This window comes from Phyllostomus hastatus, unplaced genomic scaffold, assembly GCF_019186645.2.
Source record: "Phyllostomus hastatus isolate PE091 unplaced genomic scaffold, TTU_PhHast_1.1 phas_scaffold_21, whole genome shotgun sequence".
NCBI classification, from domain to species: Eukaryota; Metazoa; Chordata; class Mammalia; order Chiroptera; family Phyllostomidae; genus Phyllostomus; species Phyllostomus hastatus.
In genome coordinates, this window is record NW_025334017.1 from 21,085,685 (window position 1) to 21,099,135 (window position 13,451).

Sequence of the window (13,451 nt, forward strand, 5' to 3'; positions counted from 1 at the left end):
AAAAAAACATTCATCTTTAAAATAATCCAAAAAAAAGAATGGGGAAAAATCTCAGTGAAAACTAGGATACAAAAACATTCACCCAAATTTTCTGTCATATCCTAAAAGATAGCCAGTCTTCAGTACCGTATGTACCAGGTGCTGGCCAAATGAAACCCCCTCAAAACAAAAACAACAACAAAACAAAACAAGTTTCATGGGCCAAATGATTTGTGAATGAAAATAAGGAGAGATTACAAAGCAACAACCTTGACTTCAGAGATATGGATATTAAGGCAAGCACAGAATCAGTCAGATAATGGCTCATAATTCTACAGCTGTTCTCATATGGTGGAGGCTGGAGGGTCCAAAACTGTACCTTTGTTCCACCACCTAAAGAAAATCATTTTGTAAAAGACAGTGGTTCCGAAAAAGAGCAATATCCACCTGGTTCTATTCTTATACTACTAATTTGGTCTGACTTGCCTTAGGCTGCCTTGATTTCTTGTACTGCTATCTTTTAGAAGTTTCCCCTCCCTTCCTGGATCACTTTGTTTTAGAAATTATCCAGAATGAACCAGAATTGAACAGACTATTATTTTTCTATAAATTGTGCTAATTTATGGATTTTCAAGGATTTCATAATCATTATAATATATGAAGAATTTTATAAATTTATTTATGAAGAGTTTTACAAATTTACCTATAGAAATTTACCTACTGAGTTTTTACCTATTAAAAACTCGGTATTTAAAACTATAATTTAGAACATCCAAGAAATGGCATGAATTTCCACTAAAATGCTTACCCCTCCTAAAACCCTCTCAAAATTGCAAAAAAAAAAGGGCACAGAAGAGGAATGAACTCATAAAGACAAAAAGCACAGGGGAGAAGACAACACCAAAACCCAGGACGTGAGCTTGCAAGGAGAGAAGTCACAAGAAGCAAAAATTCGGGGTCCAAAGCAGTGACTCCTAACACTTTTTACAGAAAGGTTCACAAGCCCACTAGTTCTGCTCATTAACACAGAGTTTTTGGTAGGCAACTTTAGTGCTTCTCTTAGACATAATCACTAGATATTGGACAAAAACCCAGGAAGTGAACAGTCAGAGATCAAAGCATATGATAACAAAGGGAACAGAGAAAGAAGGGAGCAAAAGAAAACTCAAAGTGAAGATGATAACAATGAGGGAGAGCAGGAGCTCTTGGAAATTAAATACTTCACATGAAAAAATATAGAAAGGTTAGAAGATAATATTGAGAAGAGCTCCAAGAAAGAATAAGGAAACAAAGAAAAAAAAACAGAAAAAAATCATGAAAGATAAATCTAAGAAACCAATCAAGTAAAATGAGTTCCAGAAAGAGAAAGAAAATTATTAAGCAATAGCAAAAATAAGATTGCACAGAACTAAAGTGTATTTCCAAAAATATTTGGGTTTCAAAAACAATAATAATAATGTACCTAATGAACTGGTTAGTCTTAGCTAAGGAGATTTCCAGGCAGAGTGTTTCAGGTGCTACCTAGTTTCTTGCTGCTTATAATAAAATGCAAAAGGAGAGAGAAAAGCTTAAGATAGGAAAACGAAACAAAAAAGGAATCAGGACTTGATGATTTTGTGAATCCCCAGCCCTTATCAACAGCAAAAATGCTACAGTTATGAAAAAGCTTCCAAGCAAACATCAATTACAAGAAAGTGAGTCCTGCAACTTTGTTCTTCTTTTCCAATATCGTTCTAGCCATTTGCGGCCCTTTGTTTCATACGAATTAGGCAGGGGTGTCCAACCTGCGACCCACGATGGCTACAAAGGCAGCCCGACACAAATAATAAATTTACTTAAAATCTTTTCTTTTTTTTGCTCATCAATTTTCATTAGTGTTTGTGTATTTAATGTGTAGCCCAAAGATGGCAGAAGATTGGACACCCCTGATAGAGGACTGACTTTCCATTTTGCAAAAAGATCACTGGAATTTTGATAGGGATTGGATGGTTCTGTGAGTTGCTCTGGGAGTACTGCCTTTTAACAATATTAAGTCTTCCAATCCATAAACATGGAATATCCTTCCAGTGGTTTAGGTATTCTTTCATTTTTTTTCAGCAATGTTTTGTTCTTTTTCACTGTACAAGGCTTTCATTTCCTCTGATAAATTTATTCTTAGGTATTTCATTCTTTTGGATGCTATTACAAATGGAATTGTTTTCTTCATTTCCTTTTGCATCATTCATTACTGGTATATAAAAACATAATTGATTTTTGTGTGTTGACTTTATAATCTGCAACATTGTTAAACTTATGTATTAGCTCTAAAATATTTAGATGTTTTTGACAGACTCCATCCAGGAAGCTATTCTAGCTCAAAGAGACCCCCCCCAAAAAAAAAAAAAAAAAAAGGGCAACCCCCTGCACTGGTCCCGGAGGGAGCTGCCAGATCTTTCAGAATACAAAAAGCACTTTTGGGGGAGCGGCAGACGGGGGGGGGCGGGGGGGCAAAGTTCTTACTCCTCTCCCCTGCTCCCAACCTCTGCCACTGAGCTAGAAAATAGGGGATGGCAGGCACATAAGCAAAAATGCCACAGCACCCTCTTACCAAAATTTAGCAGCCTCTTTCTTCAATTAAGCACTTCCCTGGTTGCTGTAAATATTTTGTTCTATTCCAGTGTTAGAGCTCTACACCGCCGTTGCCCGTGACCGGTAACTCTTCTTAACAAAGAGAATGTGGAAGTGACACTGTACAACTTCTAAGACTGTCACGAAAGGCACTGAGACTCCCTCCTCGTTTTCTCTCTTGCCCACAAGCTCTGAGGGATGCCAGTGGCCACGCTGTGAAGACTCCCTCGTAGCCCTCTGGAGATCCCCACACGGCACGGAACCCAGGCAGCCTGCCAACAGCCGCATGTGTGAGCGAGCATGCTGGACCCCAGTCCCTGTCAAGCCTTACGATGACTGACTGCAGGCCCAACAGCCATTTGGACTCCCACCTCATGAGAGACTCTGAGCCACTCTTGAAATAATAATTGACAGATACCACGAAATAATAAATGTGTGCTTACTCTAAGCTACTAAGTTGGGGATATATGACATTTAAAGCTGAGGCCCAAAATAAAAGAAGAACCTAATCACTCAGTGAGTTCTTGGGAAAAAGAGTGTTTCAAGCAGAGGAAACAGCACATATAAAAGCCTTAAGTAAGGAAAGGTCTTCTGTATGTTAAAAGCATTAAAAATTTGAAATAAGATCAATGCAGCTGGAGTCCAGTGAAGGGGAGCAAACCAGTGGAAAAGATATCATCAAGGTAGCAGAAAGTAACCAGAGTGACTGTATAGCAAAATCGTAAAAACTAGTAAAAACTGGTAAATTCTCAAATAGTCAATGGCTCCCTATCCATCAGAAATAGAAACCAGACTATAATTAAGAATAGAAAGATAAGAGCGAACCAAACGTAATCAGCTGTCCACTGGCAGCTGACTGAAGGCAGTCCACTGGCCCAGCGTTCATAAGCGTGCATGGGTGAAGCAAAGGCAGATGGGTTACCAGCAACAGAGGGACGACGACCAGACTTTACTGGGAACATAACCTTATAAGCAACTATGTAACTCTGATAAAGCCAACGTTATTTGTTTTTAAAAGTACTAATAAATACTTGACTGAAAAGTGAGCATAAAATATTAATAAAGGAACATGAAAACTTAAAAGTAAATATCCAAGTTTTAATCTTGTTTTCTCATGAGTTTTGCTAATTGGAGAGAAGTCAAAAACTAGTTACCCAAAGCAATCTATAGATTTAATGCAATTCTTATTAAAATACCAATGACCTATTACACAAATCTAGAACAAATATTTCAAAAATGTATATGAAACCAAAAAGTACCCCAAGTAGCCTCAGCAATCCTGAGAAAAAAGAATAAAGTTGGAGGGAATCACAATACTTGATACCACACAACAAGGCCACTGTAACCAAAACAGTCTGGTACTGGCATAAGAACAGACACACAGACCAATGGAACAGAATAGAGAGCCCAGAAATAAACCCTTACCTCTATGGTCATTTAATATTTTACAAAGGGAGCATGAGCATACAATGGAGTAAAAATAGCCTCTTCAATAAACAGTGTTGGAAGAACTGGACTGGTACATGCAAAAAAGGGAAACTAGACCACCGACTTACACTATACACCAGAATAAACTCGATATGGATTAAAGACTTAAGTATAAGCCATGACACCATAAAAGTGCTGATGGAAAATATAGGCAATAAAATTTCAGATATCCCATGTAGCAATATTTTTGCCAATATTGCTCAGGCAAGGGAAATAAAGGAAAAAATAAACAAATGGGACCACATCAAATTAAAAAGTTTCTGCATGGCTAAAGATACCATCATCAAAATGAAAAGGGAACTGACTGTATGAGAGAACATATTTGCCAATAATATATCAGACAGGGGTTTAATCTCTAAAATATATAAAGAATTCATACAACTCAAAACCAGGAAAACAACAATCCAGTTAAAAAATGGGCAAAGAATTTGAATAGATACTTCATCAAGGAGAACACAGAGAGGGCCCATAGACATATGAAAAAGGTGCTCAACATCACTAGCCATCAGAGAGATGCAAATTAAAACCGTAATGAGATATCATCTCACACCTGTCACAACAGTTGCCATTAATAAGCCAAGAAACAACGAGTGCTGGTGAGGATGTGGAGAAAAGGGAACCCTAGTGCACTGCTGGTGGGAATGCAGACCAGTGAGTGCAGCCACTGTGGAAAACAATATGGAATTTTCTCAAAAAATCAAAAATGGAGCTGCCTTATGACCTAGATTCCACTGCTAGGAATATATCCTAAGAATCCCGAAATACCAATTCAAAACAACTTATGCACCCCAATGTTCATAGCAGCACAATTTACAATAGTCAAGTGTCAGAAACAGCCTGAGCACCCATTAGGAGATGAGTGGATTAAAAAACTGTGGTACTTTTACACAATGGAATACTATGCAGCAGAAAGAAGAAATTCCTACCTTTTGTGACAGCATAGACGGAACTGGAGAGCTTTATGCTACATGAAATAAGCCAGTCAGTGAAAGACAAACACCATGTGATCTCACTTATAACTGTGATCTAATGAACAAAATAAACTAACAAGCATAATAGAACCAGAGACATGGAAACATGGAACAGACTGGCATCTGTAAGAGGGAAGGGAGAAATGGTAGAAATAAGGGGAAAGGATTAGTCCAAGAACACGTATGAATGACCCATGGACAGAGACAATGGAGTGGGGACTGACTGAGGGAGTGAGGGGTGGATAAAGGGAAAAAACTGGGACAACTGTAATAGAATAAATAATAATTTAAAAAAGAAATAAAAAACTAAGTTTATCATCAATAGGAACCCAAGTTGGGAACTATAAAACCCTTTGAGAGCAAGAACCAAAGTCTTTACACCATCCCATATCACTTATCTTTACATAATTAATATGCAATTGCAAACTAATGAAAAAAATCTTTATGAGGATGCTATTTAAAATTCTGAATGGTGACTTCATTGGTAAAAACTTAATGTCTAGAATATAAGCTTAAAGCATCTGTCTACCAGGCAGTCCACAGTCACTGCCAAATGAGTAAGTGATGCAGCGCAGCACCCACAGAAAAAGACTGTAAACCAGTTTGGTGAAGAGCCACACTTGTCTTTGGCATTGGCCACCATAAGTAACAAGGTTGAACAACTGGTGAAGAGGGTAAAAGAATTTCAAAAGAAATCTCAATGGGATAAACTAAATGTGAATTAGCAAAATAATACTATTTGTATACAAAACTGTAAGTAAAAAAACACTTCTCTGGCTAAATATTAATGTTACCAAAGACATTTTCAATCAGTAAAAAAAAATCTGTTTTCAGATTTTATGACTATCTGAATACCAAGATATATCCATCTCTGTATCTTTAACCAGAAAAAGATTTGAAACAAGAAGTTAGTGAAGAACAAAAGCATCAAACATCATAAAATGAAACAGATATAATTGTTTTATTTTGTTATTAAAATGCACTGATGCATCACTATAAAGTAAATGGAACACGAGGTCATTAAATATCCCTCCTGCTTTCTCTAGTAACCCATCATCTCTGTGGTACTTCTAGACACTGTACAAACCTCACATTCTACTAATCACTAAATATTAAGACATCAGAAAAAAATAGCAAACATTTAATGCAAACAAAATATATTTTGAGATTGAATGAACAAATATACCTCATTTGTACCATAAAACAGTAAGTGCTATTGATATATTTAAAGAAAAAAATCAAAATTACAGAAAAATGACTCAGAAAAAAAATCAATGTTTTGAGGGTAATTACGAACCGAATTTTCTTCCTCCTCTTCCAATTCTCGCTGCTGTTCTTCATGTCTTTTTGCTTTGATCTCCATTGCTTCTGCAATCAGGTCTCTTAAAATTGATACAGGTTTTGCATTCTTGATAAAAGGATGCTAAAAAGTAAAATTCAATGGTATAATTTTGAAAGATTTCTTAAAATTGTATCTAAAAAATGTTAACATGACATGTAAATGTAAACCAGGATCTTAGGCTTCAATGATTTGTTATTTTAGAAGTTATTTAAAATAACTTTAGAAGTTATTTAAAGTAACTTCTAAATCACTCCAGAAGTTGGAATAGAGAACATTTTAGCTGCTTTACAAATAGTTTGCTTTTACACTTACTTGTTTTTAAAAACCATTAAAACACAAACACAAAAATGCAATCCTGTTAATAAAAATACATTAATGAAAACTACCTTAAAGATATGTGTCCAAAGAAGTATAGATGAGGTAAGAAAAAGATACAATGAAAAAAAAAGATTGGTGATTGTATTACATATAAAAATAGTTATTTGGTGACAGATTTTAACTAATCTTAAGCTGATAGCCAGAATCCGTGGTAAAAAGAAGGACAAATATTGTGTTACTTCTTTTACATATTTCCTATTTTATTAGGTCTTGAAAGTGTAATCATTTCACTCCATTCCAATGGAGAAATAAAAAATGGCCAAAAAAATTTTTTCAGAAAATAAATATTGCTTCATTTCTATAATGCACATACATAAAATAATTTTTCACTTCTTTTTTTATTCTACCCTGATCTAGCTGAAATATATGAGCTTGTTGCAAATCTGGTAAACAGAATAGAAACCACCAGAACAGACCTGGGTTGCTGATGATTTTTTAATTGAGGGAAGGGTGTGAGAAAAGTAGAGGGTAGGATTAAAAGTATAATTTGGGATACATAACCTTATTTTGAGGCAGCAATACAGTTTCAAGATGCAATTTTCATAATTAAATTTCAGTAGATAGACTCAGGTAAAAGGTGAGTTACTTTAATAAAGAACACAAAACTATTCTTAAAAACAAAAAAGTTTTAGTGCTTAAGAAGAAACTCCAGACATTTGGAAAAAGTTTTAAAATGATAAACATACACCATTTAGGAAAAGAATGAGTGTGAAGATTACAGAAATAAGGATCAACAATGAAGAAATAATAATAAATTCTTTTGTAACAGTTATAGATTAAGCACCAGATAAGTTACATCCTATTAACATAGCTGTGGTGGAGACTCCTAGTTCCACCAGAATAGAATTGTGGTTAGACGTATACTGGCCCAGCTAGATTCTACCTTTCTTAGTCTCCTTTTCAGCTGGTTGCGACTAGGAGATTAAGTTCTGTCAATGAAATGGAAAGAACAGAATAGAATGAAATGAGAGTGCCTTGTGTTGTGTTCTACTTTCTGATCTGGGCCTTAAAACATTAAATGTTGCCCTGGATGGTGTGGCTCAGTGGGTTGAGCACCAGTCTGTGAACTTAAGGGTTGCCGGTTCCATTCTCAGTCAGGGCACATGCCTGGGTGTGGGCCAGGTCCCTGGTTGGGGGTGTGTGAAAGGCAATAGATCAATGTTTCTCTCACATATCAATGTTTCTCTCTTTATTCTTCCCTTCTCCTCTCTCTAAATAAATAAATGAAATCTTAAAAATAAAACAAAAACATTGCATGTGCATTCTTACATGATTTCTACTCTTTCTACTAAGCTGGAAAACAGACAAAGATAGTGCCCTAGAGAATGGAGGAAAAACAAGGAAGAAACTCCAGTCCTACACTGATAATTTCTGAGAAACATTGGTGGAAAGCCACCTCCCTGCCTCGAAAAAAAAAATTGAAAACATGTTCTTTGCCCTTAAGGAACTTATCTAGAATAAAGACTAAAACATAAACAGATACAAAAAATTACAATGTGGCATATAAATTACATTTATGATGGTTTAGCACAGTCTATATGATTAACAGATGTAAAAGTAGAAGAATGAGTGAGGTAATCTTGGTGTCTCATATAGAATAGCCCATTTTAGGGGGTAGTTAAAGTATGAACAGTATGAACAAACACACCGCAATGGGGAATGTGTGTCAGAACCCAGCAGAAAGATCTGCCATGCCAAGACAGGAACACTACTTAGAGAAACGGTGTTCTGTGAGTTTAGAGATGAGTACAAGCAGCAGTGGGGCAGGAAGGATACATGCTTAGGATGACATGCCTGAATTTTGTCTGGGAGCCACTTTAATTATATAAACAAGAGAATAACATAAGGCAAAGAATGGCTTTGATAGTATAATCTTGGAGTAGAATGCAGAAAGAAATGAAAGAAATAAAAGTGAGGAGGAATGGTAATAGTAAAGGTATGAATTATTAAGAACCTGGATTTAAAAAAAACAGCTGCCACAATAGAGAAGAGTGAATCTGATGAAAAGTACTCTTCAGAAGGATTTAGTGACTATATATTAAGAGAAGTAGAAGACCAACACTGCAAAAACTGGGAACCAATAGAATCATATTTCTTTTAAAGAGCACAGAAATCTCAAGTTGTATTATTCTTTATCTTTTCAGGAAAAGTTATGAGCCAATCCTCCAAGCCACAGTTTTACCTGTAAGAAATGCCCAAGTATATATATCATTCATCCAGTCTACTGCAAACTTACTTTTGTGCAATTAATTGTGAACTGACTACCCAGTGTTTGCTATCATTAATCTACAGAGCTTAAAGTACTCAGTCTCAAAATCTCAATGTCTGATTTCATTTGTAGTTGTGCTTTTTACTCGACATAACCATGACAGAACAGATGTTATCTGACCAAGAAAGAGGAACTGGCTAACAAAGTTAAAAGGCTACTTGAAGAACAAGGCCGTATTATTTGAGCATTCTTGATAGTCAGGAGAGAAGTACTATCAGACACACTGGCAGATTCTTAAAGAATATTTTAATGCCATTTTTAAAATAGCAAGTGATAAAATTTAAAAATGCAAAGCAGCATAAAAAAATAGAACAAAACCAGAGAAAACAAGTTGGCAAAAAAAAAAAATTAACTGTGATTAAAATGTTATTAGCATATGCAAATATCAACAAATGGTTGAATTTCCATTTATTAAATAATATTTTAGTTCCTAAAAGACACTTAGTTCATGAGATAAATTCAACTACATGCTTTCTACATGAGATATACTTAAATAAATCCAACTCATGTTTCCCCAAGAGGCATACTGAAAAGAACCTGGGTTAAAAGTCAAAGACAAGCAATGAAATCTTAGTTAAACATAAAAAGATACCAAGAATAACATAATTTAAAAAGTTGGACTGAAGGCGAAGAAAAGTAAATGAAGAATGTTATTTAATACTAATAAGGGATACAATATAAAGATATAGTTGTAAACTAGGTATATTAGTAGAGCATTATGAGATGTAGGAGAAACTACAGACACACAAGAAGTTGATCTAATAAAATATAAAAAATATTAATATTCCTTTTCTAGTCACTGAGAAATAAAATTGCTAAAAATAAAGAGAAAAATCTAAATAATATGAGATTGAATTAACAGAAAAATCTGCAAACAAAAGTTGTATCTTTTTGTTTAATGCCTATCAAAGCATGTGGCACCAGCAAAGAAATAGAAAGAACAATAAACAATATAACACCCAGAAACAATATAATACACAAAATAAACTGGCATATTATAAAATAGCATTTCCAATCATTGACAGAAAAATTACTTAAATAAAAACTGGTGTTGAGATAATATAGGAGAAAAATTAAACTAGATCTTTACCACAGAAATACCAAAATAAATTCCAGATAGATTAAAAAATTAAAGTTTAAAAATAAATAGAATGTTTATATTTAACCCAATGCCATAAAAACAAAAGAAACAAGACAGTATAAATACATAGAACTTAAGTATGTATGAATGACAATAAAAAAATGAATATACTAAAATCTATATTTGTAACATTTATGTCAGACAGAGGGTAATTAAATGAAGTTTTTTACAAGAATGTCAATAAGAAAAAGATTAACACACTAAATTCTTAAAGGCAATTAATTTTCACTATTTACAAATGAATCTATAGTAAAATCTAAACTAAAATAGAGTGAGTATTCTGAAATCACCTGAATAAAAAAAAAATAAAAAATATCCCAAATCAACTTACCACACTCTTGATTTATGTATTGTAAAAATTAAGGTCACTTGATAATTTATTCTTTTAAAATCTGAAACAGTTCCCCTTAAATTTTGTTCATGTTCTAAATTAACAATGTCTAATAGAGTTCAAATTAATGATTTATTTAAAAAAACTTCAGAGAAAACAAGAATTTGAAATAATCTAAAGAAGAGACTTAATGCTTCCCAGCAGATTGAGTTGTCATACTTTTCCCTATACTTCTCCATTAAAGTGCAGCCAAAGCCCTGAACATTATATATAAAACAAACATAGGGCAATTCTGCAAAATAGAAAGAAGGCAGCAAACTGGTTAGGGACTGGGGGACTTGAGGAAGGACATCACTGAGTTCCACGAGTGTTCTTTTTATCTCATTTATCCCAGACTGGGTACTGGAAACACCAAGGGACACAATCTAAAACCGCCCCTACAAAAGCCTGCTCTCTTGATCAAACAGATCAGGAAAGGGACAGCTAGTGAGACACAACTTCTAGACAAGAATCATCCTACCACGCCAGCCTAACACCATAGAGAACACATTGGCCCCAACCCTGCCAGCAATGGCTGAGTGGGAAATCTCTACTTCCACCCTCTGGAAGGTACTCAATCCTACTGAGACGGTGCCAGAGAAGACCAAAGGTTGAGCTGGGACATTCATCTCTACCAGCAGTATAAAAGGTCCCCTCCCTCCTCCAGCAGGGAGTGTCAGCAGAGACTATGTGGGAGCCTGAGCTTATACCCCTATCAGACAATAATAAAGAAACCCCACCCCCTCCCAGCTAGAGCGGAATGAGAGAAGACCTAGTAGAGTCAGAACTTGCATCATCACCCAGCTATAACAAGGCCCCATAGTGCCACTGAAGGTGTCTTGAGAGCCTGACTCTCACCCATGTCCAGTCATAGTAAGAAACCCCTCATTACCATACATGTCAAAGGAGACCAAGCTGGGGACCTGGACTTCTGCTAGCTAGCAGAAACTAGGTGGTGCCCCTTTCCCCCACTGGAATATTGTCAGAGGATGCCTGTTATAACAGTACATTTAAATTAGATCCAGAGTCTCATAATATAATACTGAAAATATCTAGGGTTCAAATGAAAATCACTCACCATATAACGAAGCAGGAAAATCTCAACTGGGAGAGATAATAAATTGGCACCAACATCAAGATAACACAGATATCAGAATTATCTGACAAAGATTTTAAAGCAGCCATCATAAAAATGTTTCAATAAGCAATTACAAGCATGCTTGTAAGCAAATAAAAATCAGACCATCTGAACAAAGAAAGAGAAAATAGAAAAATAAACAAATGAAAATTCTAGAACTAAAAAATTACCAAAATTAAAAATATGATCAGCAGGCTGAAGGGCAGAATGAGAGCAGAGGAAAGAATCGGTGAACTGGAATACAGAACAGTAGAAAGTACTCAACATACACAGAAGAGAAATCAGACTGGAATAAAAATGAACAGAACCTCAGAGACCCGAAGGTTCTCTAAACTAGAGACAACTTTAGTTGTTTTGTTTTAGACAACTAAAATAAAAAATCTAACATCTGTATCCAGAAAGTCATAGAGAAGAGAAAGAAAGTAGGGCTAAAAAATGTGTCTGAAAAAATAATGGCTGAAGACATCTTCCAAATTGGCAAGAGATACAAACCTACCGATTCAAGAAGCTGAACAAATCCCAAGGAGAATAAATCTAAAGAAATCCATATTAAGACACATCATAATTAAACTTCTGAAAATTAAGACAAAGAAAAGAATTTTTAAAAGAACAAGGGGTAAAACAATTCAGATGACAATAGATTTCTCCTAAGAAACCATGGCTATGGGAAGGAAGTGCTACAACATTTAAGTGCTGAAAGAAAAAGAACTACCAACTAAGAATTCTATAGCCAGTGATAATGTCCTTCAGGAATAAAGACATTCTCAGATGAAGGAAAATTAAGAGAATCTGTTACACAAACCCATCCTAAAAGAATGTAAGGAAGTCCTCTAAACAGGAGGGAAATAATAAAAGAAGAAATTCAGGAACATTAGGAGAAAGAGACAAAGAGCAAAACAGGGTAAATATGATAGATTTCCCTTAGCTTCTTCGGTTTTCTCAAATGTTTAAAGGTTAAAGCAAATACCATCACAGTATTTGATATGGATATCAGTGTATGAAAAGAAAGTATTCAAGATAATTATATGATAAATGAGAGAAATGACAAGTTAGATAAAGCTTCCATTGCTCATTTGAACTGGTAAAATGAAGAGTAAGTCACACATCATGGGAGCTCCCAGAGGAACCCATGACACCACCTGTTCGAGCCACACACGGGGCCAACCCAAAGAATAACAGATCTCAGTCAACGGAACATTCCTACAGGAGGCCAGCCTGGGCAGGAGCTGACTTTCAGGTTCTAAACTGTCCACAGGCAGTTCAGATCCCCTGTCCACAGGATCCCCTTCAGATCAGGAACTCTACCGCCACTAGGCTAAACTTGAACCTGATCCTTTAAATATCTCTGGGGTTTCAATTTCCTCATCTTTTAAAAACTACTAAAAGTTCAACTGAACAATCTCAAAGGATCTTTTCAGTCTGTTTTGAACTGACACAATTATCTATCTTGTGCCATAGAAAATAAACCACTATAAAAAAAACTTAGCATTTATCATGGTCTACCAATCAATATGGTATAATCTGTACATGTAGGCTACAGACATGTGTCCACTAAAACTTAGAAGTAAGACTGTCCCTGGGAGTTATACTATAATTTAATTCATAACATATAAGACACATAAAAACTCCTGTAAGAGACAGACTGGCTTCTAGGAGTCCAGCAAAGTAAGACTGTAATGAGTCTAATGAGCCTCTAATGAGAGTAAAGATAACTATCCTATCTAAAAAAGTCTTTTTAAGTCAGAAATTTATTGTGCTAAATTTTGAA

General features: G+C 35.2%; 1 protein-coding gene across 1 annotated transcript in view; it reads right to left on the reverse strand.

Annotated features, from left to right (window-relative positions):
- The window catches only part of STK3 (serine/threonine kinase 3), a 252,825-nt gene that overhangs the window by 98,860 nt on the left and 140,514 nt on the right, over positions 1-13,451 (reverse strand). Inside the window, exon 8 of the mRNA XM_045861098.1 lies at positions 6,343-6,468. Within this exon, the coding sequence (XP_045717054.1) occupies positions 6,343-6,468 (126 nt within the window). The remainder of the gene's footprint in view (positions 1-6,342; positions 6,469-13,451) is intronic.